Consider the following 27672-nt stretch of genomic DNA (forward strand, 5'->3'; position numbering starts at 1 on the left):
AAGGTTTTTTGCAAAATACGATTGTTTATTTGATAATATCAACAATTGAAGGCAGCGCGGGCATTTTTCCATGCGGCACGGGAAAAACAAGATACGAAAGTTAAATAATAATAAAAAGTTTTGGTACAAAAGGTGTATTTTACAGCTCTATGAGACCTAGCCTAGGAATCTTATAGTCTTTCTGATATATCAATTTTGAGGCGGTCGCAAGCGAATGTTTTAATTTGATATCTTTTAGAAGGAAACATTCACCGTCTGACCGGACCAAAATTTGTTCTTTGATTCAGCTGCTTTTTAAGATTTTTTATGTGTCTGTCATTGATATGCTTTGAGTTGAGTTATTGAGTATGTCGATCCGATTCAATTCCCATTGACCTCATTTGTAGACGATCTGCGGGAACTTTGGGGCATTCCCGTAGAGACCCTCCGACTCCCAAACTTGGATGTGGGACTCTCGCGTTAGCACCACCAAATGCTGATGTGTGGAGTAGCAAATGCTGAGGGGGTAAACGAGATAGTACATTGATTTCTAACAGATCCCAAGCTAACATTCTCTTACCTCCGAATGGGCGAAGTGCCCGTGGTCAGCTCACTGACGAAGCTCAGGTTCCAGCTGGACCAGAAACGCACAAATCCTCCCTCCACCGCGGTGGCTATCACATTCACGCCCACTCCCTCCTTGATGTACGAGTAGCACACGGCCAGGATGCGGTCCTCGTGCACCAAGTGCTGCACATACCGCGCGTTCACCGAGTGCAGCCGCAAGATGGACTTGCCATTGGGATTCACATTGACATTGACAAAGTCGTCCAGGCTCTCCTCCGTGACCTCGAAGCATTCGTCGGCAATGTTGAGGGAATTCGGTCTATTGGCAGCTGCGGCAGGCTTGGAATCTGTTGAAGGTTGGGGCAAGGTGTGCACGGTGACAATGTCTCCCAGCGTGGGACTGATGGCCACATGGGTTATGGGAGACTGATGGATCTCTGCCGGCCGGGCAATCGTTCGCACATAGCTCCAACTAGAGGAATATCACTAGTAAATATTTTCGAACCAAATTCAAATGTTTACTCACTCATTGAGATCCCATATAACGGCTAGGCCATCGCGTCCCGCCGTCACCGCAATCTTAAACTCGACAGAGATGGTGATGCAGGTGATCTCGTCGGTGTGCCGCACCAGCAACGTGGGTCCCAGCCAGTTGAGATCGGCTCCGTCCCGCTGGAAGGCATCGCTGCCGGAGGAATTGCTTGAGGAGTTGACTGAGGAGGCGGAATTGGTTGGGTGGAGACTTCCCGCCTCATCCAACCTCTCCGATCCACCTCCTCCTCCTGTTATTCCCTTGCTGGTCATCTTTCGGAAGGCCGAGTTGTAGGACAAACTGAAGCTGCGGGCATAGCTCTGCCTGCTCTTGGCTGAGGCTCTCTGCTGGGAGTCCGTTCCTCCTGTGCACTTGTACACACTTACCCTTCCCGATTTGTGGCCGAACCAAAGCTGATTCGAGTTCACATCACAGCCACAGGCAGTTATGTCGTCGAAGGTTCCATTGTGCAGCAGGTTCTTTGGCTTGGCCTGTGGCTTATTGAGTGGTTGGATCCTCACAATGCGATCGTCGTAACCCCAGGAGATCACGTTGTACGTGTCCGGCTCGGCTCCCTGCATAACACTGGCCCTCGCCGGTAGGGCATACACCACGTTGGTGTTGCTGAAGCTCACCAGGTGCTCGGTGCCGGGTATCTTGTGGATGTTCGCCCAGGAGGGAGCCTTCAGCTGCGGCGATCCAACGTAGACCCCCCAGCGCAGACCCCGAACGGTGGACACTATTGGTTTGTCCACTAGCGAGTAGTCCAGCGCCTTGGTCGCCGGATGTGGTGACTTAAAGAGCTGCCTAGGCATCTGACCATATGTCTTCACCATAGTCTTGACCGCTTCTCGTTCTATGGGATCGCTGATCTCTGAGTCCAGGAACACGGCATAGGTCTGGGATAAAAACTAGATAAAGATCTATATGCTACATAGGTGTCTTATGGTGACCCACCGCTGGATGAAACACATTGATGGCCTCCACGGCGCTCTCCCCGCTCTGTTTATACCCGTAGATTAGGTCTATCCAGTTGTGGATCTGATTCCGCACCAGTTCCGACTCCAAGGCCTGTCGGTGAATAAGCACAAAGAGCCGGGAGTCCCGCTGACACCAGGGCGGCAGCGAGACATCCTCCACCCGTTCGCCATTCTGCCGGCAGCCGAATTTGAAACGCTCGAAGTTCTCGAACATCTCCGGCAGGCAGAAGAACTCCGGAATGAGCTCCTTCACATCCGTTGGACTATCCCGACTGGCCAGCAACCAAGTGGTGTTCAGAGCATGGAACGTGCGATCCGGCAGATCGAAATCGTTGTCCTGGTAGCGCAGGAAATAGCTTGTGAACGGTGGAACTCTCACCAGGAAATGGAGTACAGTGCCGGAATTTGAGTAATGAGAACTGTAGTGATATGGTTTTAGGATTAGGGAGCCCATGGTGGTGTTGGTACTGTCAATATACTGCAAGGATACAAAGATTTAGTTCAGATTGTGAGAGAATAAGATTTGAGATCTTCTCCCACCGTGTAGTTGCTGATGTAGTGCTTTTCGTTCTCCTCCAGCTGCACGGCAATGGGTCGTCCTAGTCGCCTGAAGTTATGCGTCTCCCGGAGATCCAAAATCTCCGAGTTGTAGTTGGCCAGCACCCAGGGAAACACTGGGTACTGCATGAGATCGTTGTACGTGCGTCCGGCGATTTGATTCAGGGTCATTAGATATTCCCAGTTGGTGAGGAGACCCTCGCGCCACTGCTGGGTGATGGCCAGCACCTTGGCCTGATCCGGTGTGGCCACGATTTTATCACAGAATACCTCGCGCATGATCTTCCAGTCGTCGGCGTTCTGCAGCGAGAAGAACAGCGATTTGTTGGTGTCCAGCAGAATCTCGAAGGCCGTCTCCTGGTGCTGGTAGCGCTTCAGCCAGATCTCCGTTATGTTGGCGATATCACAGTTGACGTTGAAGTACCGACACCGGTAGGTGGCCAGGAAATAGAGCTTCAGATCGGTGATGATGATCTCGCCCTCGATCTCCCCGTCCACTGGCAGGAATTTGGCTGCGAAGTTGTACAGGATTTGGGAGTTTAGCGATATATTCAACTGTTGATCGTAGCTGGCTATAAGGTAGTCCAGAGGTCTTATGTACGGCTCCATATCCTCGCGTTGTCCCTGACCCGGTCGGTATTCGTTCATAAAGAAGCGTCGATCGATGTCCAGGTGGCAGCGTCGCAGACGGGTGTGAACTCGTGAGGGTCCCTCGGTGTCGTCCAATTCCCAGGAGCTAGGGCGTGGGTTTAGGGTTAGTTAAAGTCTTTGAGAGATTTTTGTATTCCCTTACCATTCAGCCCTTTCAGCAGAGTGCCAGGGAGCACCCTCATGCGTCATGCGACGTATGATCTCCAACCACTTGGTGTATGTATAGGTATCATCGTACACCTTCATGTGGCACATCAGGGCCTTGCGCTCAGCATTCTGGAGGGGATCAAAGAGGGTAATATGAGTATCTATCCTATGTTCTCCCTATTATCAACTAACCTGCAGTTCCGCCACTTTCCTCGTGGTCACCATGGATGACTCTATGCAGTGCTGAACCAGTGGCTCAAATCTGTAGACGGTCTTTTCCAGCATTGTCTTCTGCTTGGCCGCCATATTATTGCGATTCTGATCGAGCCGATCCAGTTCATGGACCAGATTCCATGAGGAGTCATTCTCCTTGATGCCCAAAGCGCTACAGAGTCTTTGCAGGTTTTCAATGGGCTCCGCCATGTCCTCCAGCAAAGAGAGCCAGAGTAGCGCTTTGATCATCTTCCCATCGCAGATGATAGCCCGCTGGAATTCATCCTGTTGGGATCGCCACAAGGCATCCACAATATAGGAGCGCAGATCCCGAGGTCGCGAAGGTTGTAATCCCCACGCGATGAAGTTGTTGCACCGCTGATTGGTCGAGATCCCATAGGAAACGAGTAGCTGGAAGAGAGCTAGCTCTTGGGAACTGGCCACATAGGTGGGTCCGGTGGTCTGGCCCACGCCTACGGTAAAGAACTGGGTGCAGCGATCGATGAGCAGCTCTACCCGGGTGCGCAACTCCGTGGGGCTCAGTGGGGAATTATTGGTCATGGCAATCCGAAAACTGTTAGGCTCAAAGAACTTCGTGAGCCACTCCAGCTGGAGTTGAGCTTGGGCAGTGCGGAAACTGCGCATGATCAGCTGCGGTTGCTTGTCCTGGTAGAAGGCCAGTAGGTTGAGGATGTCCCAAACGAGCTGAAGGAGAAGCATTAAGGTAGGAATATATGTCAAAGTGATACCACTTAGTTTATGCCTTAAATACTCACATTTATCTGTCCCACAGATCGCAGAGCCCGCTCCCCGAGGCTCGCCAGTAGTTCCACAATAGACTCATCCGCGTTGGATTGACCCAGGCGCAAGGAGTAGATCTTGTAGAGCGCCTTTACCGAGCACTGTAGCAGTCCTGCCTCAATCAGACATGTCTGATCATCGGGATTCTTGAAAAGGAAAGTTATGGAAGGATTATAAAGGAGTTAAATTGGGGTATTTATAGCTTACCTGCAGATAAAGACGAAGAAGGGCTTTAAACACTCTTTGTGGTTCCGCTCCCTCTGCGATGGCCAGAAGGGATTGGAGTCCAAAGCGTTGACGAATCCTTAGAGGAGTTTCGCCGCTCAGAACATCCGTCAGGCTGCCATGCATACCGCTAATCCAAGCCAGGCAGGCCTCAAACATGCCTGTATCACATCCGTGTATGGTCAACTGATTGGCCAAGTGCAGAGGATACATCAACTTGGTGGCGGCGTTTAGCTCACCACTGGCCAAACGCTTTGTCAGCACACCCAGCAGCTGGATGATGGCCTGGCGAACGGCGCAGCTGCGTTGGTTGGCCAGAACCAGGAGCAGTTCCAGTTTCACATAGTGACGGGTTACCACATCCACCGAGGAGTCAGGCAGCAGGCACAGGAAGTCCTTCAGGAGGATGAGGAGGCGTTGCTGCAGCCGGATGATCCCCTGCTGATCGTAAAAGTCCGTCTTCCTATTCGGTAGCGATGATTGACCTGAGCTGGGCGTACTGTGACCCGATGGCTGCCAGATCTTGCCCAGATGCAGATGTGGATGGATGCGCCTTCTGGCAATCTTCAGCGGACTACTCCTCTTGGGACTGTTGGCACTAGTTGGATGTCGTCGCTTGAACTTCAAACGCCAACGAGTGGCCTCAACGGGGCTGAGTAATCTCAAGGCAGTCTTGTTGAGATTGGAGCAGTCGGCCATTTGTTCCAGTTGCTCCTCGAAGTCGTTGACGGCTTTCCTGTAACCCGATGTGTTGGCATGGAGGCGTCGCAATTTCTTGATTCTTTCCGCACGCTCGGGATCCAGTTCCTGCGGCTGAGGATGCAGTTGCCTCCGCAGGGAAGTGGTTACCCTGCTCAGATTGGCTGCCACCAGGGATCGCTCCTTGGCCGGTTGCTGAGCCGTCAGGAGGAAGTAAAAGTGCGCGCGGTCGTGGGTCACATAACACTCGCTGGGCTTGTGAAGAAGCAGGAGCAACTTCATGATCTCATCCAGCATGGAGGAGTCGGGAGGCGATCCTGCGAAGACAGCCAGAATCTGGACGAAGCACTCGGCGGCATAGGGTGAAATCTGAACCGGGCTGGGTGACTCTATCACATAGACCTTGCAGAGATTGAGAAGCGCTCCCAACAAGCCGGATTTTTGCAGCTGTTCCATGTTGAAATCCCTTTGCGGATGTTTGTCCCGGGTGAGAGCCAAAATGCAGCGGAAAAGCATGTCCAGGACATCGGAATGGGTGGCCCCGGAGCGATGCCAGTCGGAGTATCGCTGCAGCACGGCCAGCAGCAGACGGGGATAAACCAAGGTGGCCATCGTGTTGTCATTCACATTCAGGGAATCGCCCTTCCGGCTGATCAGCGCCTGGGAGCAGGCATTGTTTACAATGCTCCGGAGTAGCTGGACATCCTTGCAGCACTTTTCTGACTTGATCACGTAGCCTATAAGAGCCAGGTAATCCTGACGCTGAAACTCCGTGTATAGCTGAGCATCCGAATGGGCTACCTGGAGCAGCAGATCCAGAGCCAAAGCCTGGGTGTTTGAATTGCCAGTGAGTTCGACAATCTATAAAAAAAAAGGATGTTGTTAAAGGATCCTTGAGGGGACCAAAATCAAACTCACCCTGGCAAAGAGATATAGTAGTGTAGAGAGTCCTCCGCTGAGGGAAGTGGCCGATTGGAGCGTCTGGGGCTGGTGCTGCTGCAGCTCCCCGTAGAGCATGTGCCCATGGGGCTGTCCATAGCAGGCCATGTCCAGTTCCTGGCTAGCATCGTAGCTCATCACCAGATCCGGCTGCTGTGCCGTGTACACCAGGACTCTGGATTGCCTTAACTGACGCATGCAGTCCAAATGGTTGCCAAAACTCGAGGAGGCTAGCTTGCCCAGGCTGACAAAACCATAGTTGGGCTTCCAATTGGCCACCTGGCACTGGGTGAATTCGGTGAAGTCCGGTCCCATGGCCGTAAGATTCATCATCAGCAGGGGATCCACGAGCCGTCGTTTGAAGAGGATCACATTCGATAGGGCATAGCGGGGGGCAGAGCCATCCAGAGTGGATCGCGAGGAGGAGCTGCTGCCGCCGGGACTCCTGGTCGGTTGTCCCTCGCCCAGAGCAAGCAACTGGAAGCTGTGCACCCGCGTCAGCTGGCGGAGATTGTGAAAGGGCAAGCGCATGGTATGTTGCTCCAGACCATCCAGGAAAATGCTGATCTCCACGACATCTGCTTGCTGCTGTAGACCGAAGACCAAGTGCATCCACTTGTGCCGTGGTAAACGCAAATGCTGCAACTGCACGGCGGAGCCTTCGAAGTAACCGCCTGACGAATCCGGCGAGGACTGGTGGCCATTGAGCAAGTGCATTTGCCCGAAGCTGTTGAGCAGTGCCAACTTGGTCTGCTTTAGGGCCTGTCGAATGGTTCCTCCATTGGCCGCCTGTGTGTTGGCTGAAATCACCGAAGCCGTATCCGCACTGGCCTCCATATGCTCCTCTACTCGCAGCGGAGCTAGTTGCTCATTTGGCTTGACCAACTCGAAGATCAGCTGCATGTTGTGGCTGATGTATATACTAACCATTGCTTGGTTGGTTCCCAAGGAGAGCAGGTGGAGTTTCTTAAGTGGAGGGGAGATGAGTTATATGCTGGATTATCGTGCATTAGATAGTCAACTCACTGTTAGATCCTCTCCAGAATAGCGCGTCTCATCATCGTTGAACTGCATGGAGCTGCGATGCATCTGCTGACCCCTCAGTTCCAACCAGAGGGACAAGGTCAAGCCATCTGGCTGCCAGAGGCGTGTCTGGGTCACCGGAAAGATGCAGGCAGCCCGCGTGAAGAGCGTACTCGCTTGGCACTGCTGGTGATGCAGTCGCACCCTTTCGATCTGCTCGCTGACCAGCGGCTCTGAGGTGATCACAATCTTGCCATCCGTGGTGATGGGAAAGTCCAGCTCCATGCAGGGCTGAGCCTTGCGCAGCGAACCAGAGGAGATGTGGTGCATGTGGCGCATCAGCAGATCCACGGGAGGTTGTCTAGAGGCCAGGATGGAGTAGTAGCATTGCAACACCTCTGGGGTGTTCAGGTGGGTAACCAATTCTAGGATCGATTGTTGGAGTTCTGGAAGACATCATCATTGAGTTTAAGATATTATTATTGCACTCAAAAAAATGTATAACGAAAATTCGTCATCTCAATTATTTTACAAAAAACGTTATTTAATTCAAGACGAATGTTGATAAGAAAGTGGCATCGATTTTGTTTTTCAAGAAGAAATAACTCTCGAAAGCCGAGTATAATTCTTCTCAAATTTAAGACTGAACTGATTGAGAAAACGGTTTCTTTTCTGGAATCCCTATTGGAATTTTCCATCTCACCTCTCAATCTGGGATCGCTGCAGCTCAGGATCGGTGCGAATCCCTTGAGCAGGCACAGAGGTCCTCCGAGATAATCCCTGATCACAAACAGTCGATTCGCCAACTGGGTTAGACTCTCAGTCCATCCATTTGGCTGCTTGATGCAGAGGAGAGATAGCTCAGCAAGCATTTGCACCACCAGCTGGCTGAGACCTTGGTGCATGATGTGGGTTCGGTATCGGGAGGAGGGCTGAAACGGAGTCCAAGACTCGTTGGCTGCCATGACGCCGCCATTGAGCTCACACTCGGACTCGCTGAGGTCGGCGATTTCGCCATCCGCCTCGTAGCCCTCGTCGGCGGTGAGATAGAACTCGTGCTCATTCTCACTGAGCTCCAGTTCGCTGTCGGCGGCACAGCTCAAGGAGGCGCGGGTGGAGAAGTAATCCGCATCGACTCCCACTCCCGCATTCATCTCACTGGAATTGGGCCTCCTCCTGGGCGTGGGCGGCGTGGCCAGGGAGTTCTTGGCCGGCAGCTTGACGGGCTGCAACCTGGGCAACTCAACGCTGCCGCTGTTGAAAGATCTGGCACGTGGTCTGGGCTGCTGGGAGTCCGCCGATGGACTGCTGACCACGCCCGCCGGTTCTTGGTGGGTGCTTGACAGCTCGGCGATTTTCAGTAAGGTTTGCAGGGTCTGGATCACCGCATTGTCCCGGGCATGCTGATCCCCATGTTCCGACCAATTATACGTGGCATGGTTCAGAATAATAGCTCGCAGCTTGCGCAGGTGCTTCTGCATCTTCTCCACTGTGAAGAAAGGTAGATAAGCCGGGGATTAGTTGGAGATATGATGATGATGGTGACTGACTGATAACCCAAGTCTATCTTCCGTAAACTGGAGCAAGTCGTCAGCGCTGGACGAGCGCCAAAGCAAAAGTGTTGTCGCCTCTTGGCTGGAATGTATCTCGTTTCGTTGCCTATCTGTGTGTTTTTTCTATCCGTATCTGTTTCTGTATCTGCGATGTTGTAACTTGTGTACCTAGAAATTCAATCCCAGCAGGCAGAATGCCTTGTAAATGCCGCGTATTATACTCCAGCCGACCGACTGACTAACCGTCTGCCTAGCTGGCTTATAATTAACTCTCCTAGTCCGCAGCCGCAATCACAACCACAACGCCCCGTTATTAGCCAGAGTCTAGAATCTAGAATCCAGAGCTGGATTGGAGGTGAATGTGGGTGCCTTGTTCTTGTCCCACTTCTAGGGCTTCCCCGAGAGCCCTCTGCTGAGTGCTCGACTGTTGTGCTCTGTCTATTGACTGCTGCCTATTGGCAACGCATTAGTGGAATGCCGTGGAGCCCAACAGATGGGCGGATATGACAGGCCAGTAATGCCCTTTAGTTTTTAATACCCTTCTTCTGAAGAATCTATTCGAGTATTTTATGGAACTGATCAAGGGTCTAAAATATATATTTTTAGTTTGGAGTCTGAAAATGCAATCAAATTTAGGGCCAGTAGTGCCCCTCAAATTTTTAATACCCTTCTTCTGAAGAATCTATTCGTGGATCTTATGGAACTGATCAAGGGTCTAAAATATATATTTTAAGTTTGGCGTCTTAAAACGTAATCAAATTTAATGATATTACGTTAGATTTCTTAGAGGAGTACAACACATTTATTGGTAATAATATAAATTCACTGTTTTATATGTTCTATAATGCTTACTTTATATAAAGTAATGATCTGGTTCATTTTGATATACAAATTTTTATCTATAATTTTTTTGTCTGAGCCAAAAAAACGTGATAAAACATTTATAACAGTATTATTTTTTATTATTGACAACTCAATGTTATGAAATAAAAAAGTTATGATTAAGAAACCTTACTCATAAAATTAAAAAAAATTTTAATGATTCATGGGTTTGTTATTTAAAACGGTTGATAAAAATCGAATATTTTGTTGGTTTTTGCAAATATTGTTTCGAAGAGCTATAAAACTCTGATCTCTCCCACATATCAATCCCCATATTTAATATACCCTCTTTTGTTTTCCCCAAAAGGTATTCATCCGAACAATCTCTGACACTTACCTTCTTCGTTTTGGAAACCCTTGATGCAGATGGCCATGGTTGCCTCGAAGAGTTTGAGCAAGAGTTTCTTGCATTCGCCGTTGGGCTCGTACAGGCAGAACAAATCCGCATCAATATTAGCACTTGTCGGAGTGTTGGCACCTTCGGCGCCTCCGGGACTTCCGCCAAATAGGGATCCCACAATGCTGAACAATTTGTTGATTATGCCATTGGCAGCCGCGACTTCCTCTTCGCTCGAAAGGATCATGGTGCCATTGTTGCGGCAATCTTTGCTGGGCTGACTGCCACGGATGTCGAAGAGGACTATGCTCTCATCTGGCTCGCAGGAGCGGAGCTGCTGCAGGAACGAGGGCGTGGCCATGTAATTATCGTAGCTATCGATCACCGATGCGTAATCCAGAGGAGAATCCGCGCACTCCGAACTGGCTGCCGTTGTGACCGAGACTGAGGTGGAGCCACCACCGAGAGGCAGCTGCGACACCAGGGTTTCCAATGAACTTGAGCCGCAAATGCCAGCGGTGGGCGTGGTTGCGGTGGACGATGTGGTTGCCCCCATTGTGGCTTTCGGCAGCATGAGGAAACAACCGAGAGCATTGTAGTTGAGCTTCAAAATGTCAACGATGTTTTTATCCCCATGCCGCAGCTTCTTCTCCTCCGGAAGCTGCTCGCCCGTCGGCGTCTCCGCCTCTTCGTCATCCTCGTTGTCCAGCATTTCCACGGGTATCGAGTATATTTTGGCAAATTCGTTATAAAACAACTGACTTGTCTTTAGCAACTCGAAGTTCAGGGTCCATTGCAGGGCCGTTATGTAGAGTATATCCGCTGGCTTGTGACCCTCGAGCTTGACAGGATTGGCGACCTCATCTAGCCAGAACTTGCTGCGCGAGTTCTTGGAACACTTGTGCAGCAGAGCCTGGAAGAGCTGCGAAGCCCGGTCACTGCTGTTCAGCTGCAATTGGATGAGTCTCCTGCTCAAGGTGATCTGCTCCTGGCTGTTCTCGCCCAGAAACGCTATGTTATCGATGCCCACCTTGATGAGATCGCATACTCCCCGCTGGAGTTCGGGAATGGTTAGTAGATCCTGCATATAGCGGATGTTCTCCTCGTTGTAAAAAGCTTTAACCAGGCGAATGTCGCTCAGGTACATCACAAAGATGCTCAAACATTCGTGCAGAACTCTGTAGTTCTCCAATCTGCTGGGCAACTGGAGGGGGGTCACTTTGCTATTCCTCCTTAAAGTATTCCTGCTTTCAATCAGCTCTTTATATTGCCTGAAAATGGGCAGGGCCACCTCCGCCAGGATACCAGATGCCAAGTCGTAGGATAGCAAATAGGCGATGTGTTTCAAGTGCTTCAGGAATAGCAACATGGCGGGGGTGTTCAGCAGGGCTTTGTAGTTCTCCTTGTATATGTTCAGCAGATCCATGTGAAAGACAGCCGACTTCAGCTTATCCTCGCATCCTGGACAGCCCTGGGGGTTCCGTTTCACAAAGATGGTGTGCAGGACACTGTAGTGCAAAAACTTGTAGGCACACTTTTGATAACTACTAGTTAGTTGGGTGGCCAGTTGCAGGCAGGTGGCGTAGTTCCTGGCATTATAGTGGCAGCAACAGCTTCCAGTTCGGAGGAGACTCCTCACACTGTGCTCCTGGAGTTCCGCCTCCAAGCTGGGCAGGAGGTGATAGAGTTTTCCCTGGAAATAACAGCTCAGGGAACTGGCTCCCGAGCAATGAAGTTGGCTGCTTCGCTGCCTTTTATATCGTGGATGTTGCTGCTGTTGCTTGGGCAAAGCGGTGGATGCACTGCTCTCCATGAGACTTTGCAGATGCTGATCCTGTCGGGACAAATTATCCGTCAGCCGGAGCAGCATTTTGTAAATATGCAGGAATATGGTGGTGGAGAAGTTCGTTGACTTCGCTGCCTCCTGGAGAACCTCAAAGCAGGCATCAAAGTTTCTCACATCGATCTGATTCAGCTCCCTCACGCCATTCTCCACCAGATTGTGGAGCGTGCCGAACATAATGTACAGTACTCCATGGGCCAGCAGAGGACTCCTTCGATTGGCGGTCAGTGCGTAGAGGAGCTGTCCGAAATTGCTATTGAAATCGTGGACATTCGGTTGCTGTTGCTCCAGCATGTAAAAGTTGTTCACACAACGGGCTATCAGTTGCAGGAGCTCAAACTTGATGATCTCATCGTTGTCATCGGATGCATCGTGATCCAAGGTGGCGCACAAGTGTCCAAGGGCAAAGTTGTGAACCGTCACACTCAACTGGGACTCCTGCTCGGCATCCACACACCTGGTGAGCAGTTGAATGAGTAACAGGGCCAGTTCATCGCTGCTCTTCGTAGTCCTTTGAAAGTCCTCGAAATTCGATTCGATGGCTTTGGATATGTGATTGGGTAATTGACTTTTTTGCGCCTGCTGGCGTCGCAGCTTTTTGCTCTGCGAATTGAGGTAGAAACTGCCGATGAACTGGGAAATGCTGGTCAGGGCAACCAGGGGCTCGTTGGACGGGCTCCACTTGCAGTTGGGGAACAGGTTGATGCACAGCTGGCACAGGCTCTTCTGGGAAGCAATATGCTGTGGGCGAAGGAGGGAAGTTTATTACATTTTTGGAGAGTAAGGAACTTTGTTAAACTTGATATAAGAAGTAAAGGTACTGGAATTTCTCTTATTAATGAGAGGCTCAATTTGTATTACTTTACTCAAATAAATATTTAAAAAATGGGTACTACCAAATGTAATGATAATACATTGTGGTTTTATGCTAATAATATATGGTTTCTGAACTTTACTCTTAAAAATAACATATAACTTAAAATAATACGAAAAATGCAAATTATTTAATAGGCATATTAGATTCTTTTAGAAAATTTATACCTATAGGTATAGTATAGATGCGACATTTATGTTTTTGAATGTAACTTGCCTTTATATCCACCCGCAGGAGAAACGCCAACAAGTGATGGCCCAACTCATCGGTGAGAAAAGTCCGCAGGGCTAGAATTTTGTTGCAATCACTGGGAGTGCTGAGTATTAGCTGTGAAAATAAGTATAAACATATTATACAGGACTGGAAAAATGGGAATTACTTGAACCAAACCTGGGCTAGATTATGCTGCTTGCGCAGCTGCTTGATGCACTTGTCCTGCTGCTCCGGTTCCTCCACCGGACTACTGATTTGAGATCTCTTCGCCTCGCTGATGATTTGATAGACCTGTTCCAACAAATATGAGCAGAGCTCTTCGGGCATCAGGTTGAAGTGGCTAAAAAAGAATATAAATATAAACTGTATTAGAAAATCAAGTATAGAATGCTTCTAATATTTATGTTGGTTCCTAGTTCTGAATTAAAGATACCCATTCAATTTTTCACAACACCTGTAACCTAGGTTTCTTTTACTGATAACTTTACCTATTAAGCCAGGCATCTTCCAAGGTCTTATCGTCCAGAAACTGAAAGTTGTACAGCAACAGCCAGAGCCAGTGGTCCTGTGGATGGGAAAACAAGAAAGGCAAACAACGATAAGACCTGGGAATATCAATGGGCGAAGGAGGAACACACAAACCTTGACACTCGCATCTTCGAGCTCCGAGGCCTGGAGATATTGGCTCCACAGTCCGATCAGGGTATCCAGCAGCAGCTGCTCCTCCTCCTCCTCCTCCACCTTCACCTCCATACCGGCCATGGAGAATCACAGATAATCACAGTCGCCTCCCAACGGGCTCGTCGAAGAGTCTGCTCCGGCTGGCCAGCAACTTCTTGGGCATCGGGTAACGTAACGTTGTGGACGCTTGGAGCGATGAGACCAAACTGAACGCGGCGATCGAAGGAGAACGCCAGCTGTAATTACAAAGCAAAGTCAGTAAATACAGTCGTACTTCTGCACTCGAAAAGGTAATCTTTCTTACAAGAGTTTCAAGTGGTGGGGACTAATGTAAATATTGATTTCTGAAGTTTTTTCGGATTAGTTAACCTAAGATATAATTATACAGATATGTGTAGATAGGATTTTTATGTAGTTAGAAGCAAGTTATTAGTTATATCTCCAAGAATTCAGAGAAAAAACTTGTTCAATCTTATGTTTTGTATAGATAATTTTAATTACTGTTACTACTCTATACTACTGGTATACCTGGGAAAGTAGATTTCGTCATTTCTTACCCTACCAAACCTTCTTATTGTTATTTGTATGAATAAGTGTGTTTGGTAGGGTAAGAGATCTAGAAATCTTTTTTTTTCAGGAATGATACTAAAAGATACATATAATATTTAACGTTTCAAGCTATTATAATCATATAATAGAGAGTTTTTGAAGTGGAACCTCAAGGCGTTTAAGACTTTTTGGTTAAGAAGACCAGAATTTAGATAATGACACGAAGGCTTAAATTAGTTACAATGATCGTCTTATGGAGGCCTGACTGCACCTCTTTAGTGCGTGAGATTACGTGGGGTGATCAGGAGGATGGGGAGGTGGACTGGTAGTGGGAGGAAGAGGCCACGAAGATTGCTTATTTGCCCAGAGGCCGGTGATGTTGATAATTCGGTGCAGAGTGGAGTGGAAACTTTGGTTGTTGTTGCGGGAAAACTATTAAGATTGCTATTTATAGCGGATCGGATCGGTGGCATTGCATCTGGGTAGCGTTCGGGTTGCCAAGCCGGTAAAATGATAGTGTGGGTTCGGTGGCGATTCAGGGGAGCTCCAGCCGAGTAAACAGCTGGCGATGGAGCGTGTCTGTAACGGCCAGTGGATCCGAGATAAGCTCGAAACTATGGAAACCAGGAGGAGGAGACCATCTTCTTTGCCACCTTATCAGAAAAGGCAATACCTATACCTTACATATAGAATATTTAACACTTGAACCGCACCAACTTCTATTTATCAACTGCGCAGCACCGAATTTCATTATTCACAGCTAGACCGCATCTAGTATTTGGGGTTTACCAAGTGTAAAATGTATAATTTATTAACCATATCCACTCACCGAAGAAAATTGCAATTTTCGTGGGGCAGCCACAACAGGTTTCAGGGCGACATTTTGTTCGTAGCTGGTCTTGTACTATTTTTGTTTATTATTATTTTTAATAATTTTAGCAATTTGTTTTTGTTGACGCTACGGTTGTGTGTGTGTGTGTGTGCTTCTATTGTTTGCTGCGAAATAAACAGAATTGTTGTTGTTTTTGCAGACAGCTGATGGCAAAAAGCGTTTTAAGCGTGGGCCACACTAAAAATCGATATCAATTCAAATCGATTTAAGAATAATACGTTTCTCAAAAAATAAAACGGTTTTACAGGTATTTATATTTAAAAAATTGAAACTTTAGGTTTAGTGCGCAATTTATACCGCATTATTCTCTGTATTCAGTATTTTTGTAAGTGTCTTTTTAGAAAATGTTATTTTTAAGCTATTTCTCTACCATTCCTTAACAATAATTTGTTTATGCTGTTAAACCAAATTAATTTTGCTTAAATTTTAATCTGCTGCTTTAGGTGAACTATTTTCAAATTTAAGTTATCGAACTGGTTCCAAAGAACCAGCTCGCTGATACCTGTTGCGCCGCTCAGCTGTTTTCATTCTGGTTTCTGTTGATTTCGCGAACAGTTTGCCTTAGTTTTAATCCGTTCTTATAATTTAAATAAAGTTAAGTTAAAAATGCTCTGTCGACTGGTGGGAAATAGCAATCTGGGCGCCCGATATTCGGCCTCTATCAAGGTAATAATAACTAAGATCCCCATATATGTATCATGGATTTTACTGGAACAGATTTTCCAGAAATGGATTATCTGACTTATTTATCTCAGCTATCTCTTGCAAAAGTAAATACTTAATTAATCATGTGATCAAAAAGGTGACAAACTGGTTTTCCAGCAAAAACAAATCAACAGGTGCTAAATAAAATAGTTCCAGAAATAGAGTAAATATGAAGACCCCACATATACGTATTGTTTTGATCTAGTGTTTCGTTGCCAATTGAGATAAGCATTATTTTGATAGAACCACGCGATCAATCCACTTAATGATCGCCCCACTGAATACCTTTACCCCCCTGGAACAGTCCATTCGAATCAAAAATAGGCGAACTTACGTAACGATTTTGCACAAACAAGCCCCTCACGAACGCTCACTTATACATATCATGGACAAACCAGATTTTATGCTAATAATCTGATGTTTTTCAGGCTATAGCGTGCTACTCCACGTCGGGAAAACAGCGGAATGGAAAGATCTACGAGTCGGCCATTGATGCAGTATCCGATGTTAAGGATGGCGCCAAGATCCTCTTCGGAGGATTCGGCATCTGTGGTATTCCGGAGAAGATGATCAACGCTCTCAAGCAAAAGGGAGTCAAGAATATCACTGGGGTTTCCAACAATGGAGGTAAGAAAATGTTTCTGGGACCAAAGAAAATTTCAAATATCTAGGATAGATAGCATCTCTGTAGATCTCGTTTAATTCATAAATATCAAGTTCAATTTGTAAAAGTTTTATAAGTATAATTAAACCATAGATTCCGATTTTAGTTTTATAAGAGATTTATAAATAAAATACATTTCTAAAATTCCAATCCTTTCCAGGTGTGGACGACACCGGTCTGGGCGTCCTGATCAAGCAAAAGCAGGTGGCCAAGGTGATTGGCTCCTATGTGGGCGAAAACACGGAGCTAGTGCGTCAATATCTGGAAGGAGAACTGGCCGTGGAGCTGACTCCTCAAGGAACCCTTGCGGAGAAGATTCGTGCTGGAGGAGCCGGCATTCCCGCCTTTTACACGCCCACTGGTTACGCTACTCTTGTCCAGGAAGGCGGAGCACCCATTAAATACTCCAAAGATGGCAAAGTGGAGATTGCCAGCGAAAAGAAGCCCGTGAAGGAGTTCAATGGAAGGAACTATGTGATGGAGGAGTCCATCTTTGCGGACTTTGCTTTCGTCAAGGCCCAGAAGGCGGATGCCTTGGGCAATCTGGTGTTCAACAAGGCGGCCAGGAACTTTAATGCACCCATGTGCAGGGCTGCCAAGGTTACCGTGGCTGAGGTGGAGGAAATCGTGCCCATTGGAGCCCTCTCCCCCAATGAGATCCATGTGCCCGGCATCTATATCAACCGTATCTTCAAGGGCACCGACTACAATAAGAGAGTGGAGCGCCTGAGGATCACGGAGCCCAAGGATCCCAGCAAACCCACCCCGCCCCCTAGTCCCGCCCAGGCTCTGCGTGAGCGAATTGCCCGTCGAGTGGCCCTGGAGTTCCAGGACGGCATGTACGCCAATCTGGGCATTGGCATTCCCGTTCTCTCCTCCAACTACATCCCCCAGGGCATGAGCGTGATGCTGCAGTCGGAGAATGGAATCCTGGGACTGGGACCCTTCCCCACCAAGGATCAGGTGGATCCGGAATTGATTAATGCCGGAAAGGAGAGCGTTACTGTGGTTCCCGGAGCCTCTTACTTTGGCTCCGACGACAGCTTCGCCATGATCCGAGGTGGCCATGTGGATATCACCATTCTGGGCGCCATGGAGGTGTCGGCCACTGGCGATCTGGCCAACTGGATGATTCCTGTAAGTATTTCTTAAGCCCATCAAAACACCTTTACTTAAACACACCTTTATTTTAGGGCAAACTGGTCAAGGGCATGGGTGGAGCCATGGATTTGGTGGCTGCGCCTGGCACCAAGGTGATCATCACTATGGAGCACAATGCGCGCGATGGTTCTCCCAAGATCCTGGACACCTGCTCCCTGCCACTCACTGGAAAGGGTGTGATTGATCTAATCATTTCCGAGAAGGCCGTTTTCGAAGTAGAAAAGGGCGTGGGTCTGACGCTGATCGAGGTGGCCGAGGGTTTCACCGTGGACGACATCATCGCCAGCACTGGAGCCAAGTTCACAGTGTCACCCAATATCAAGCCGATGGGCCAGATTCCCGTTTGATGAAACATATACAGGACTGCCCAGAGAAGCTGCAATACCTCAACTTGAGTGATAAACGAGTGCATTTATATTTTTTGTTGATCGTGTGACAAAAACATTTCTGTTGTTAAAATATACATAGACCATGTCGAAGCTTATCCCACCCAGCTTAACCAATGGCCTTGGCCATATCCTTCAAGGCTTCCGAGCGATGTGCGTTGCGCATCTGTTTGTTGAGGATGTCGAAGATGCGATTGTACTTGCTGTCGCATTCCGTGCGGCAAACGGCGCAGAATTGCGAGGAGAGCACATGGAGTGGACTCCGGAAGTACAGGCCATTCTGCATGGTGAGGCTGTTCTTGTGGTGCGATATCATGTGCAGCAAGATCTCGATGATGGCAAGCGTGGCTCCAATGAAGAAGTTAAAGCAGAAGAGCGTGGGCACCAGGAACAGCAGGTACTGGTTTCGGTTATAGCCCAGGATGATGTTCTGTAAAGGTAATAGAACAAGATTTAGGATCATAGTATTTCTCACTATGGAGTACATTATTATTATTATTAACAATATTCAATATATTAACTTTTACAGGATCAATTCAAGAACTGTATTCCTCTTAAGCTTTAAGGTTTGTTATTTCAAACTATTTAATATATGTATTAGAAATGATTCTTATACAAGACATTTTTTTTAGAACATTTAGAAGAAAACATAGGAAGCTATAAGAAAATTGTTTTTAAAACTTACGCTGCTCACTCCATCCATTTGACAGTAATCCTCCCGCTCGTAGCCCGGAGTCGCCTTCTTGGGAGCCTTTTGGGGAAACGCGGTGGCCGCTCCATGTCTCACCGTGTTGGCCAGCACATCGTCCATCTCATCGCACATTGTTCCCCGGAGGAAGTGCTTGGGTACATGGAAGTTGGTGTGCTTTCGAAAGTGGACCTTCTGGATCTGATCGTGGATCGGCTCGCCGGTTTCCTCATCGTAGGCGGGTCTTTTCACTCGAACGGTGTCTGTGTAGAAGTACTCCAACTCACCCGTTTCGCAATTCTGGAGGAGATTGGATCGGAACAAATAATGTGGTGATAAGAGAACACTTTAAGAGAGCGGAAGAGAGCCGGGCGACATTCTACGGTGGCGTGATAGCGATATTTGTGGAAAATTACGGCCGTGAACTTGGTGAAATTTGCAAGTCAGATTTATGGAGTCAAATAGAAAAAAGCTGTTTAACTGTTTTGGAACTATTTTAAAGACTTAAAGATGGTAAAAGCTATTGAAAAATATTTAAGAGAAGGAAAGATAACTATTAACTAGTGCTCTCATAGATGCTATAAATATCTCTATAAAAGTACTGAAGAGAGCTTTTCTCTTAAATTCTCCACCCCCACTTTTGTTTATGAAATGTTATCGGCTGTTTAGGGGCAAAAAAAAAAACAAAGCGCCAGTGGAAATGTTTTTTTAAATCCCGAAAATAGAATCACGTACAGTTTTTCTGATAAGATCGGGAGATCGGACACCTGGGCGTATGAGCAATGAATCACCTGCGACACCTGAGATTATCTGCACTATGTTCCCGACTTCTTACCACCAGCATGGTTTCTTCGGTACTAACTCTAGGCCCTCCCAAATCTACAAAAGCTAGCGGAACCGCAGAGTCAACAAGTATTGGTTATCACTTTCGGTTGGAAGTCGGGCTGATCGACAGACGCCGCCCGCCTTATCGTTACTATTGGAATGGGGGAGCGGAACCTGGGGGTTACTTATCTGCGACAGCCGCTACGTCTATTAATGTACAATTAAGTTCTATGGTCAGCAGAACATTTTAAATTGCATGTGCAATTACAGACTTTTTTCACTGAATTTCCAGACATTTGTTTTTGCTTTTGTGGCAGTAATGACTTATGAGTTGCATAAGCACTGACCGGTTTGCGTGTCAAATGCGATTTGACCAGAATAAATATAATACAAACTGATGAGTCTAAGTTGATGATCTTCCCGTAAGTGATCGAATAAATTGAGTTATTGGAGAATATCGAAACTATTTTGTAGAAAACTGGCGAACGCATTTAATCTAATTTAAGATTGACAGCTTGTTGGCATTATACTTCCTAGATTACAAAACCAATTAAATATAATCTGAGCAACTGTGCTTTGTAAGCACTACAAATTCTAAATTCCTTTGTAACCATTAAGATATAAATTTAAAACATTCAAATACTTTAGTTATTTTACACCATTTCTAAAACCAGTTATAAAATCATTATAAAAAGTACATATATGTATACAAAGGCACAACGACTGAGCTCCTCCGTATTAAACTTGATGAGGTTTAATTACCTTATATTTAAATGCAAATTTAAGTCTTCGAAATTAGATAGAGATCTGCCCACTTTGTTACAGGAAATTCTCAGAAAATTCTACTAAAATTACGTGAAACGCAAAGTAAACAAAGTACATTTTTATGACTACTGTGAGAATATAATATTGAAGTACAGATAGAAAGCTTTTGATGAGTATGGAGTGTACATGGTAGCATGATAACTTGGCTACTCCCACTTGAGTTAAGAATACCTCTTCACTTTCAGACTGATTAAATATACCTATATATATTTCCACGCCCACTGGGTGGTCAGTTGAGGGTTATTTTGCACATATAAGCATATGGAAAAATATTATTAAGTACGTGGCTTGTGAAGGGTTCTGTTTCACTATTGACGTATTTAAAAAGTTAAACAAATATGTTATCGTATGTATTAGATAAACTAAATTCCTTATAATCAGAAAATATGATAAGCAAATCGTTATTTGATCCCTCTTAAAACCTTTACTTTGGTGGTAAATCATTTATAAACTTCATAATCTGCAACTTTTGTAGAAATGTGTAACACATTAATTAAAATGTTTATTATTCCTCTTTGATTTTTTCATTACTTAAGAATTTGAGGATTATAACAACAAAGTTAATATGACTCTAAATTTTTTCAGTGTAAATTTAGGTAGATGTCTGTAGTTGAGAACCCATTTTTGGTGAGGTCTATTATTGACAAAGTTGCCTAAAGTCAACTAATTTTAGGTATGTAAGCCTTTTAGCCACCCTACAAAAGACTGTAATGACAGATAAGCATTGTGAACAACGAGACACAAGGGAAGTTAATCAATGTGACTAGATAATCTACACTATATTTTGGTTTATGAATTTGCCTACTGCGTTCTCTTTTCAGTCTTAGAGGAGTCACAGTTGGCTTAGTGCTATATTGTAATTAACTGAGATTGGGTTTTATTTCTGTTTGGCCCGGCGTTTTATGGCTCCTTAATTGCAAGCCCGGAAAGAACCGAAAAATGCCACTGATCCCGTCTCTTCTTACTATATGGTTCCCTACGAACTAAGATGGGTAAAAGTCCGAAAACTGGTTTACAGATCGCAACACACATACGCCCTGTGGGCTCTCTCTTCTCTGCGCTTTTTTTTTTTTTTTTGCCGAATTTGGCACTCACCTTAATGGAATAACCCATGGCTGTCTGGTTGGTTTATTTTCACAGTTATGTCTGCGTCTGCCTTTGTTTTTATTTGTTTAATTTCCTTGGCCGAAACTATATTTTTCCCGCGAACCACACACAAAACCTCACACTATCTCAACATATATCTAGCGAATTCATAGATATTTGCGTGTGAATGTAAATATTTTGATCCACTGCAACTTAATTATATAGGCAAGAAAACTGTGCGATGATTGATATTTTGGAACCGGTTAAGCGGTTCTCCAGCTGCTTTTGTTGCACCCGATTCATTTGCCGATTGTGTATGTTTATTTAAGTCGAGGGGCGACCTGTTGGCTTTTCGATGATTTGGGAGAACCGCAATTAAATTTGCATTTTTACTCGGAATGACTTAAAATACGCCTTTCGTTTTCGGAATTTCTCGTTTCTCTCTGTGGATTCGAACTTTTTCCACACACGCACACCGAGCAACTGATTCTACTTTGGTGGGAGAGCGGTTCAGAAAGTGAGACCGCCGGTAGAGCGCCACTATATACCATTAAAAAAGCTTTCCTAAAGATTGATATGAAAAAAATACTGAAAGCAAATATTTTTTAAATTAAACGATTGGTTGAATAGATTTTTGTATCGTTTTGTTTGTGTAACACATTATTGAAAAACCTTTTTTAAGAAATTTAAAAAAATAACTTTAAGCTTTGAATTCATTTTTGGGTGCTAACACACTTTACAACATTCAAAAATACTTGAATTTCTGTAATTTTGAAATGGATATACCATATATAGAAAATAGTTGGATTTTTGTAATTTTGAAATAGATATACCATACGTAACAACGTAAAATGCATAAGTGTATTTACATAGGTTCATTTATTTAGCTTCTTATTCTTATTTATTTGTCATCCTTTTTGTTTTTATTTGTATCACATTTTGACTTCTCTTCTGTTTCTTTCTTTTTTTTGTCCTCACATTCCTTTTTTTCCAAAGCTTCCATGCACTTTTGTTTGAAATCTGAAAACACTCGTAGGACCGACTTCTCTTCATCTGTTTTAGCCTTATTTTCTCCTGCTGCGCATTTTTCGTCCTTTTTCTCTTCACACTTTTTCTTCCGTTCTTCTTCCTCACACTTTTTCTTCCGTTCTTCTTCCGCGCACTTTTTCTTCTTTTCTTCTTCCTCACACTTTTTCTTCTTTTCTTCTTCCTCACACTTTTTCTTCTTTTCTTCTTCCTCACACTTTTTCTTCTTTTCTTCTTCCTCACACTTTTTCTTCCGTTCTTCTTCCTCACACTTTTTCTTGCTTTCTTCTTCCTCACACTTTTTCTTCCGTTCTTCCTCACACTTTTTCTTCTTTTCTTCTTCCTCACACTTTTTCTTCCGTTCTTCTTCCTCACACTTTTTCTTCCGTTCTTCTTCGTCGCACTTTTTCTTCTTTTCTTCTTCCTCACACTTTTTCTTCTTTTCTTCTTCCTCACACTTTTTCTTCTTTTCTGCTTCTTCACACTTTTTCTTCCGTTCTTCTTCCTCACGTTCTGCTTCCTTTTTGATCTTCTCCGCCTCGCACTTTCTATTAGCTTCTTCATTCTTCCTTTTCTCTACTTCCTCGCTTTTCTTTTTAGTCTCCGCTGCCTTTTTTCTTTTCTCTTCCTCTTCATACTTCTTTTTGGCCTCATTACTCTTTTTCTTTTCTTCTGCCTCACATTTAGCCTTTTCCTCAGCCAGTCTTTTCTTTTCTTTTGCTTTTATGTCGGCTTCTTTCTTCTGGCACCAGGCTTTCAACTCCTCTTCACTCATATCCTCAAGTTTCTTTGGGGGTTTGTCGGCATCTTTCTTTAGCTGCTCCTTCTTTTTGATATCCTCTTCTTTCTTCTTGCACCACTCTTTTAGCTCCTCTTCGCTCATATCCTGAACATTCTTCTCCTTGGGTTTAGACTTCTCTTCCTCAATTTGCTTGGCTTGATTTGCGAGAATTTCATCACACTCGCCTTCCAGTTTCTTCATGGTATCCAGTTGGGCCTCTTCACTTGCAGTTTCTTCATCCGCTTCTATAGATGCCTGAAGGCCTCCATCCAAACGGCGTTCATCGCGCAACTCCGTAGCCGTGCTTAGCAGATCCGTAAACGAGAACCGATGGTAGCCAAAGTACTGGGCATTCTTGTAGGTCGAGGCTTTGCCAGCTCCTGGTCCTAACTTTTCATCGGGACCACTGAACTGACGAAAGGAAGAGGGACTTACAAAGTTGGGCACATCCAATGCATCATGGTTTACACTGGTCGGTTGGTAATCATCTGGAGGGTCCTTCGGTGGGTGTGGAGTGTTCGACGGCTTGTTACTCAGCTTCGGTTTATCGCATAGCCGGCGAAGAATTACAGGTTGGATTAACGGTCGAAATAGAATTTTTGACATTTTGGGCAGCAGCTTGTCCCAGTATTAATATCTATAAAAATCTTTATTGTTGATTAAACGGGATAAGTAATTTTCAAAGGTTACTTTTTTGGGAATTAAAACTAGTTTTGTTAAAAGATATACATCATTTTTTATAAAGAAAAATATTATTTCCAAGCGTCGTTAACTAAAAAAAATTGCTATGAAGTCTTTAAGGGTATAGCCTTAAAGCTTTTGTCGCTTAATTAATCAAATCGACCCACAGTGCAAGAGGGATGTAGAGTAAATTGGAAACCAAAAAGCTTAAAATATTTTGTGGGAGTATTGGCTAACTAAAAACGGTTGGTTTTAGTCCAGTCTAAGCTTTAATATATTAAGTAAAGAGTTTGATAATGATTGATTGTTGAACTCCCCAGAGGTTCAAAAACGTTCGGCAAACTGGTTAGGGCCTTTATTGGGCTTAATTCTGTTTTCTTACTTTGTCTTTGCATACAATAAAAAGTGCACACAATATTTTGGCATATATTTCGTTTCGCTGGGTCTCGTTTTCTCTGTTCGCGGCTAAAAATGTTGATACGAGTGATTACCTTACAATTATCTTTTTAAGATTATCAGCACGGTTTACGAACGAAAGGTGTTGAGCGGCTTCGACCGGGATCCGAAATTTAGTATCCGTCCGTTGGGCCAGGCATTCGGTCGAATTCCCAAGATATCTGGTTAGACCAGGATTTCGCAATCGCAAAAATTAAGAACTTGTCTCCCGGCTGCTTAATTGCCTGTGATAAAAGATTTATAAACCGGAGTGCTCAAGTAGCTTTATCAAATACTCGGTCGCTACTTTATCGCAATGAAGTGAGTCGTCTTCATGCTTTTCTGGTTTCGGGATTGTAAAAAAATTAGCTAACGGATGTGCAAATACAATAAATGACAAAACATTTGTCCTAACTAAATCTCGGTTAAAAATTTTATATTTTTACGACTTTTAATTTTTGAAAAACAATGTTTCTGACAACCTCCTTGGGTTTTATTGTTTTAACAATCCATACCGTTTATCAATCAATCAATTCACCTCAATAACAATGCTTAATTGCTTTCTTAACAGCGACGATATAAAAACCGTGACGGTTTACCCAACAACATTGGAATTAACGACCCCAACAAAACCAGCGAATGGCAGTAACGATGATTATGATCCTCATCAGCACCGCGATGTGAAGAATCCCACGACGTAAGCAAAGATTTTCCACTAGGGAGGATTTATGGAATATTTTTTTATTTATGTTTTATATTCCCCAGAAACTGGCAGACCTTTGCCCACTTTCTGAAGGCCTCTGTGGGCACTGGGGTCTTGGCCATGCCCAGTGCTTTTGCCCATGCGGGATATGTAAATGGCACCATTCTCACACTGATCATTGGGTCCTTGGCCCTGTATTGCCTGCATATTTTGGTGGGTTTTAGTTGACTAACAATAATATTACCTCAGTTAATATTTATTTTATATCTTGCAGATCAAATGCATGTACATCTTGTGCAAACGACAACGAGTTCCTTATGTCAGCTTCTCACAGGCCATGAATCTGGGCCTCAAACAAGGTCCACCCTGGCTGCGTTGTTTGGCCCCCATTGCCATGTAAGTAAACTCCTTAACTCCAATCTTCACGCTGCATTGATTATCTTTCTAAGTGGATTTTAATGACGAACCTAGCTTGTCTTATCTGGTTTTTAATCAGCAGATTTCAATTTCGAGTAGTATACCTTGTTTTCTATTTGTTGTTATTGTTATTTATTGTAAGGAATGACACATTTTAATGACTTTATTTGCTTAACTAATTTTAGTATTGATTTAAATTGAGTTTTAATATATTCCTTGATATTCCTTATCATTATCATTTTAAGGGGCTTGTTATTAATGTACCTACCCATTGAATTATAGTAGAAAAGGTATACCATACCTGTAGATGGTTTTGGGTAATATTATTATCTAATAATCCCAAACTCTTTTATCTGGGAGTATTTTTTTATCTGTGAAATTGAAACTTTTTTTTAAGTATATTCTATATTTATATATGTTCTAATGGCAAAATAAAATTTGAAAATATTTTTTTTCCTTTACAGACCCTTTGTAGATGGCTTCCTGGCCTTTTATCACTTTGGCATCTGTTGTGTCTATGTTGTTTTCATAGCTGAGAGCATTAAGCAGTTGGTTGATGAATATCTTGTGGTTTGGGATGTCCGAATACACATGTGTATAATTATAGTGCCACTCCTGCTGATATACATGATCAAGAATTTACAATTACTGGCGCCATTCTCCAGTGCAGCAAATCTTCTTCTGCTTGTGGGTGAGTCTTTTAAAATACTTTATTTTTCTTAAATGCTAGAAAAGTTTTAAGTTTGTATTTCTAATTTTTCCAGGTTTCGGCATCATTTTGTACTATATATTTGAGGAGTTACCTCCTTTAAGTGAACGAAAGCCTTTTGTGGCCGTTGCAAAGTTGCCTACATTCTTTGGCACAGTACTTTTTGCACTGGAAGCTGTAGGTGTGGTAGGTATTATATATATTTTAATTGTTTAAGGTACAAAACTTTATTTTTCTTTATAAAAAAAGATTTTAGCAATTGAAGAAAATATGGCCACGCCCAGGGCTTTCGTACGCCCCTGTGGAATTATGAATGGTGGCATGTCCATAGTTTTGGGTTTATACGTACTCCTCGGATTCTTTGGTTACTGGAAATATGGTGATGAGGCCCTAGGCAGTATTACACTCAATATTCCACAGTCTGAAATGTGAGGCTCTCGATTATATTTTAATTTTACCCATTCAATTTTGCATAAATTTGTAATATTTTTTTCAGACCCGCCCAGGTGGTAAAGGTATTCTTTGCTATCACTACCTGGATTTCATATGCCCTACAGGGTTATGTTACTGCCCATATCCTGTGGGATAAATACTTGGTCAAACACTTTAAGGAATCCAGACAGACAATTTATGAACTGATCTTCAGGGCTATTTTTGTGCTGCTCACTTGTAAGTGATACGAAATTTAAGGAAATTTGATATATAAAATATACATCACACATGCAAAGGTGTCTAAAAGTATGCAACAATATATTGTGGCATTCGAGTTAGAAGGATTTATTCCAAAACACAACGTTCTTTTTTTGTTGCCTACTTTTATACACCTTAATAAGTGAATAGAAAACCCATATATACTTACAAACTTGCTTATATGTTTATTTTTACTTATTTTAGTTGGTTGTGCTGTGGCTATTCCGGATCTGTCGGTCTTTCTTTCCCTTGTTGGATCCTTTTGCCTGTCGATCCTGGGCCTAATCTTCCCCGCATTGCTCCAGATCTGTGTCCAATACACCGAGGGCTATGGACCATTCCGCATAAAATTGATTATCAACCTGCTGCTTTTGTGCTTTGGAGTTTTTGGCGGGGTTGTGGGCACCTATGTGAGCATTGTGGACATTGTTGAGGTCTACAAATAAACTTAGAGTTTCAGCTTGCTCAATAAACTTGGCATTAATTTACTTTGATGATCTGCAATTGGGATTTATAGTGATTGGCCAATCGGCACACACACTCTCAATAAACAATGTTGGTTTATGGCCTGCATATCCAAACACTTGCCAAAGTCGAGCTGCCAAAGTAGACCAAATATTTTTAATTTTAATTAAAAGCTTAGCAGCACAGGACTTGGCTTGGTTTGAGGAAAATTTGCGGGAGAAATGGGGATGGGAATGGGAATGGGAATGGGGAAAATGCAATGCAGCCGAGAAAAGCTGGGCAGTTGC

The 27672-nt window shown here is 44.6% G+C and overlaps 5 protein-coding genes across 7 annotated transcripts; 2 read left to right on the plus strand and 3 right to left on the minus strand.

The window, feature by feature from the left end:
* Positions 1-4: 4 nt before the first annotated feature.
* LOC119553942 (lysosomal-trafficking regulator) lies at positions 5-15226 on the minus strand. Of its 2 annotated transcripts, XM_037864633.1 has the most exons (18): positions 15076-15226; positions 13659-13933; positions 13505-13581; positions 13194-13356; positions 13020-13130; positions 10087-12670; positions 8018-8803; positions 7318-7760; positions 6271-7257; positions 4636-6213; positions 4404-4574; positions 3607-4332; positions 3410-3543; positions 2599-3352; positions 2036-2536; positions 1073-1977; positions 560-1018; positions 5-497 (listed from the first exon to the last, which is right to left on the minus strand). In XM_037864633.1, exons 2-18 carry the CDS (start codon positions 13776-13778, stop codon positions 377-379), a joined length of 10620 nt encoding a protein of 3539 aa, XP_037720561.1. In that variant the 5' UTR covers positions 13779-13933; positions 15076-15226; the 3' UTR covers positions 5-376. The 2 variants fall into 2 exon arrangements, with proteins under 2 accessions (XP_037720561.1, XP_037720562.1); XM_037864634.1 differs by lacking the exons at positions 10087-12670; positions 13020-13130; positions 13194-13356; ... (1 more) ...; positions 13659-13933; positions 15076-15226 and adding an exon at positions 9036-9183.
* Positions 15227-15648: 422 nt separating this feature from the next.
* On the plus strand, positions 15649-18152 carry LOC119553945 (succinyl-CoA:3-ketoacid-coenzyme A transferase, mitochondrial). Its single transcript, XM_037864638.1, has 4 exons — positions 15649-15804; positions 16272-16470; positions 16668-17644; positions 17701-18152. Exons 1-4 carry the CDS (start codon positions 15745-15747, stop codon positions 18013-18015), a joined length of 1551 nt encoding a protein of 516 aa, XP_037720566.1. The 5' UTR covers positions 15649-15744; the 3' UTR covers positions 18016-18152.
* On the minus strand, positions 18060-21963 carry LOC119553947. 2 transcript variants are annotated; one of them, XM_037864639.1, is made up of 3 exons: positions 21488-21963; positions 18740-19042; positions 18060-18484 (listed from the first exon to the last, which is right to left on the minus strand). In XM_037864639.1, exons 1-3 carry the CDS (start codon positions 21503-21505, stop codon positions 18164-18166), a joined length of 642 nt encoding a protein of 213 aa, XP_037720567.1. In that variant the 5' UTR covers positions 21506-21963; the 3' UTR covers positions 18060-18163. The 2 variants fall into 2 exon arrangements, with proteins under 2 accessions (XP_037720567.1, XP_037720568.1); XM_037864640.1 differs by lacking the exon at positions 21488-21963 and adding an exon at positions 19578-19601.
* Positions 21964-22028: 65 nt separating this feature from the next.
* Positions 22029-23937, minus strand: LOC119555524 (axoneme-associated protein mst101(1)). The gene is made up of 2 exons (XM_037866949.1): positions 22457-23937; positions 22029-22066 (listed from the first exon to the last, which is right to left on the minus strand). The coding sequence occupies exons 1-2, from the start codon at positions 23889-23891 to the stop codon at positions 22029-22031; spliced, it is 1473 nt and encodes a 490-aa protein (XP_037722877.1). The 5' UTR covers positions 23892-23937.
* Positions 23938-24556: 619 nt separating this feature from the next.
* LOC119553729 (proton-coupled amino acid transporter-like protein CG1139) lies at positions 24557-27393 on the plus strand. The gene is made up of 9 exons (XM_037864317.1): positions 24557-24722; positions 24973-25098; positions 25167-25317; positions 25379-25500; positions 25986-26212; positions 26286-26416; positions 26480-26658; positions 26727-26899; positions 27125-27393. The coding sequence occupies exons 1-9, from the start codon at positions 24718-24720 to the stop codon at positions 27364-27366; spliced, it is 1356 nt and encodes a 451-aa protein (XP_037720245.1). The 5' UTR covers positions 24557-24717; the 3' UTR covers positions 27367-27393.
* The last annotated feature ends 279 nt before the right edge of the window (positions 27394-27672 follow it).

The sequence above is a fragment of the Drosophila subpulchrella genome, chromosome 3L (genome assembly GCF_014743375.2).
Source record: "Drosophila subpulchrella strain 33 F10 #4 breed RU33 chromosome 3L, RU_Dsub_v1.1 Primary Assembly, whole genome shotgun sequence".
Taxonomy (NCBI): domain Eukaryota; kingdom Metazoa; phylum Arthropoda; class Insecta; order Diptera; family Drosophilidae; genus Drosophila; species Drosophila subpulchrella.

Coding starts and splice junctions, on each gene's coding strand:
- LOC119553942 (XM_037864633.1), bottom strand. CDS start 13,778: ATGGCCGGTATGGAGGTGAAGGTGGAGGAGGAGGAGGAGGAGCAGCTG. Junction 12,671..13,019: donor TCCTGCGGGTGGATATAAAG/GCAAGTTACATT, acceptor CTTCGCCCACAG/CATATTGCTTCCCAGAAGAG. Junction 7,761..8,017: donor CAGCGATCCCAGATTGAGAG/GTGAGATGGAAA, acceptor GATGTCTTCCAG/AACTCCAACAATCGATCCTA.
- LOC119553945 (XM_037864638.1), top strand. CDS start 15,745: ATGCTCTGTCGACTGGTGGGAAATAGCAATCTGGGCGCCCGATATTCG. Junction 16,471..16,667: donor TGGGGTTTCCAACAATGGAG/GTAAGAAAATGT, acceptor AATCCTTTCCAG/GTGTGGACGACACCGGTCTG. Junction 17,645..17,700: donor TGGCCAACTGGATGATTCCT/GTAAGTATTTCT, acceptor CCTTTATTTTAG/GGCAAACTGGTCAAGGGCAT.
- LOC119553947 (XM_037864639.1), bottom strand. Junction 18,485..18,739: donor AAATGGATGGAGTGAGCAGC/GTAAGTTTTAAA, acceptor TTACCTTTACAG/AACATCATCCTGGGCTATAA.
- LOC119555524 (XM_037866949.1), bottom strand. CDS start 23,891: ATGTCAAAAATTCTATTTCGACCGTTAATCCAACCTGTAATTCTTCGC. Junction 22,067..22,456: donor AGCTTTGGAAAAAAAGGAAT/GTGAGGACAAAA, acceptor ATTTGCTTTCAG/TATTTTTTTCATATCAATCT.
- LOC119553729 (XM_037864317.1), top strand. Junction 25,099..25,166: donor GATGTGAAGAATCCCACGAC/GTAAGCAAAGAT, acceptor TATATTCCCCAG/AAACTGGCAGACCTTTGCCC. Junction 26,659..26,726: donor AATATTCCACAGTCTGAAAT/GTGAGGCTCTCG, acceptor TATTTTTTTCAG/ACCCGCCCAGGTGGTAAAGG.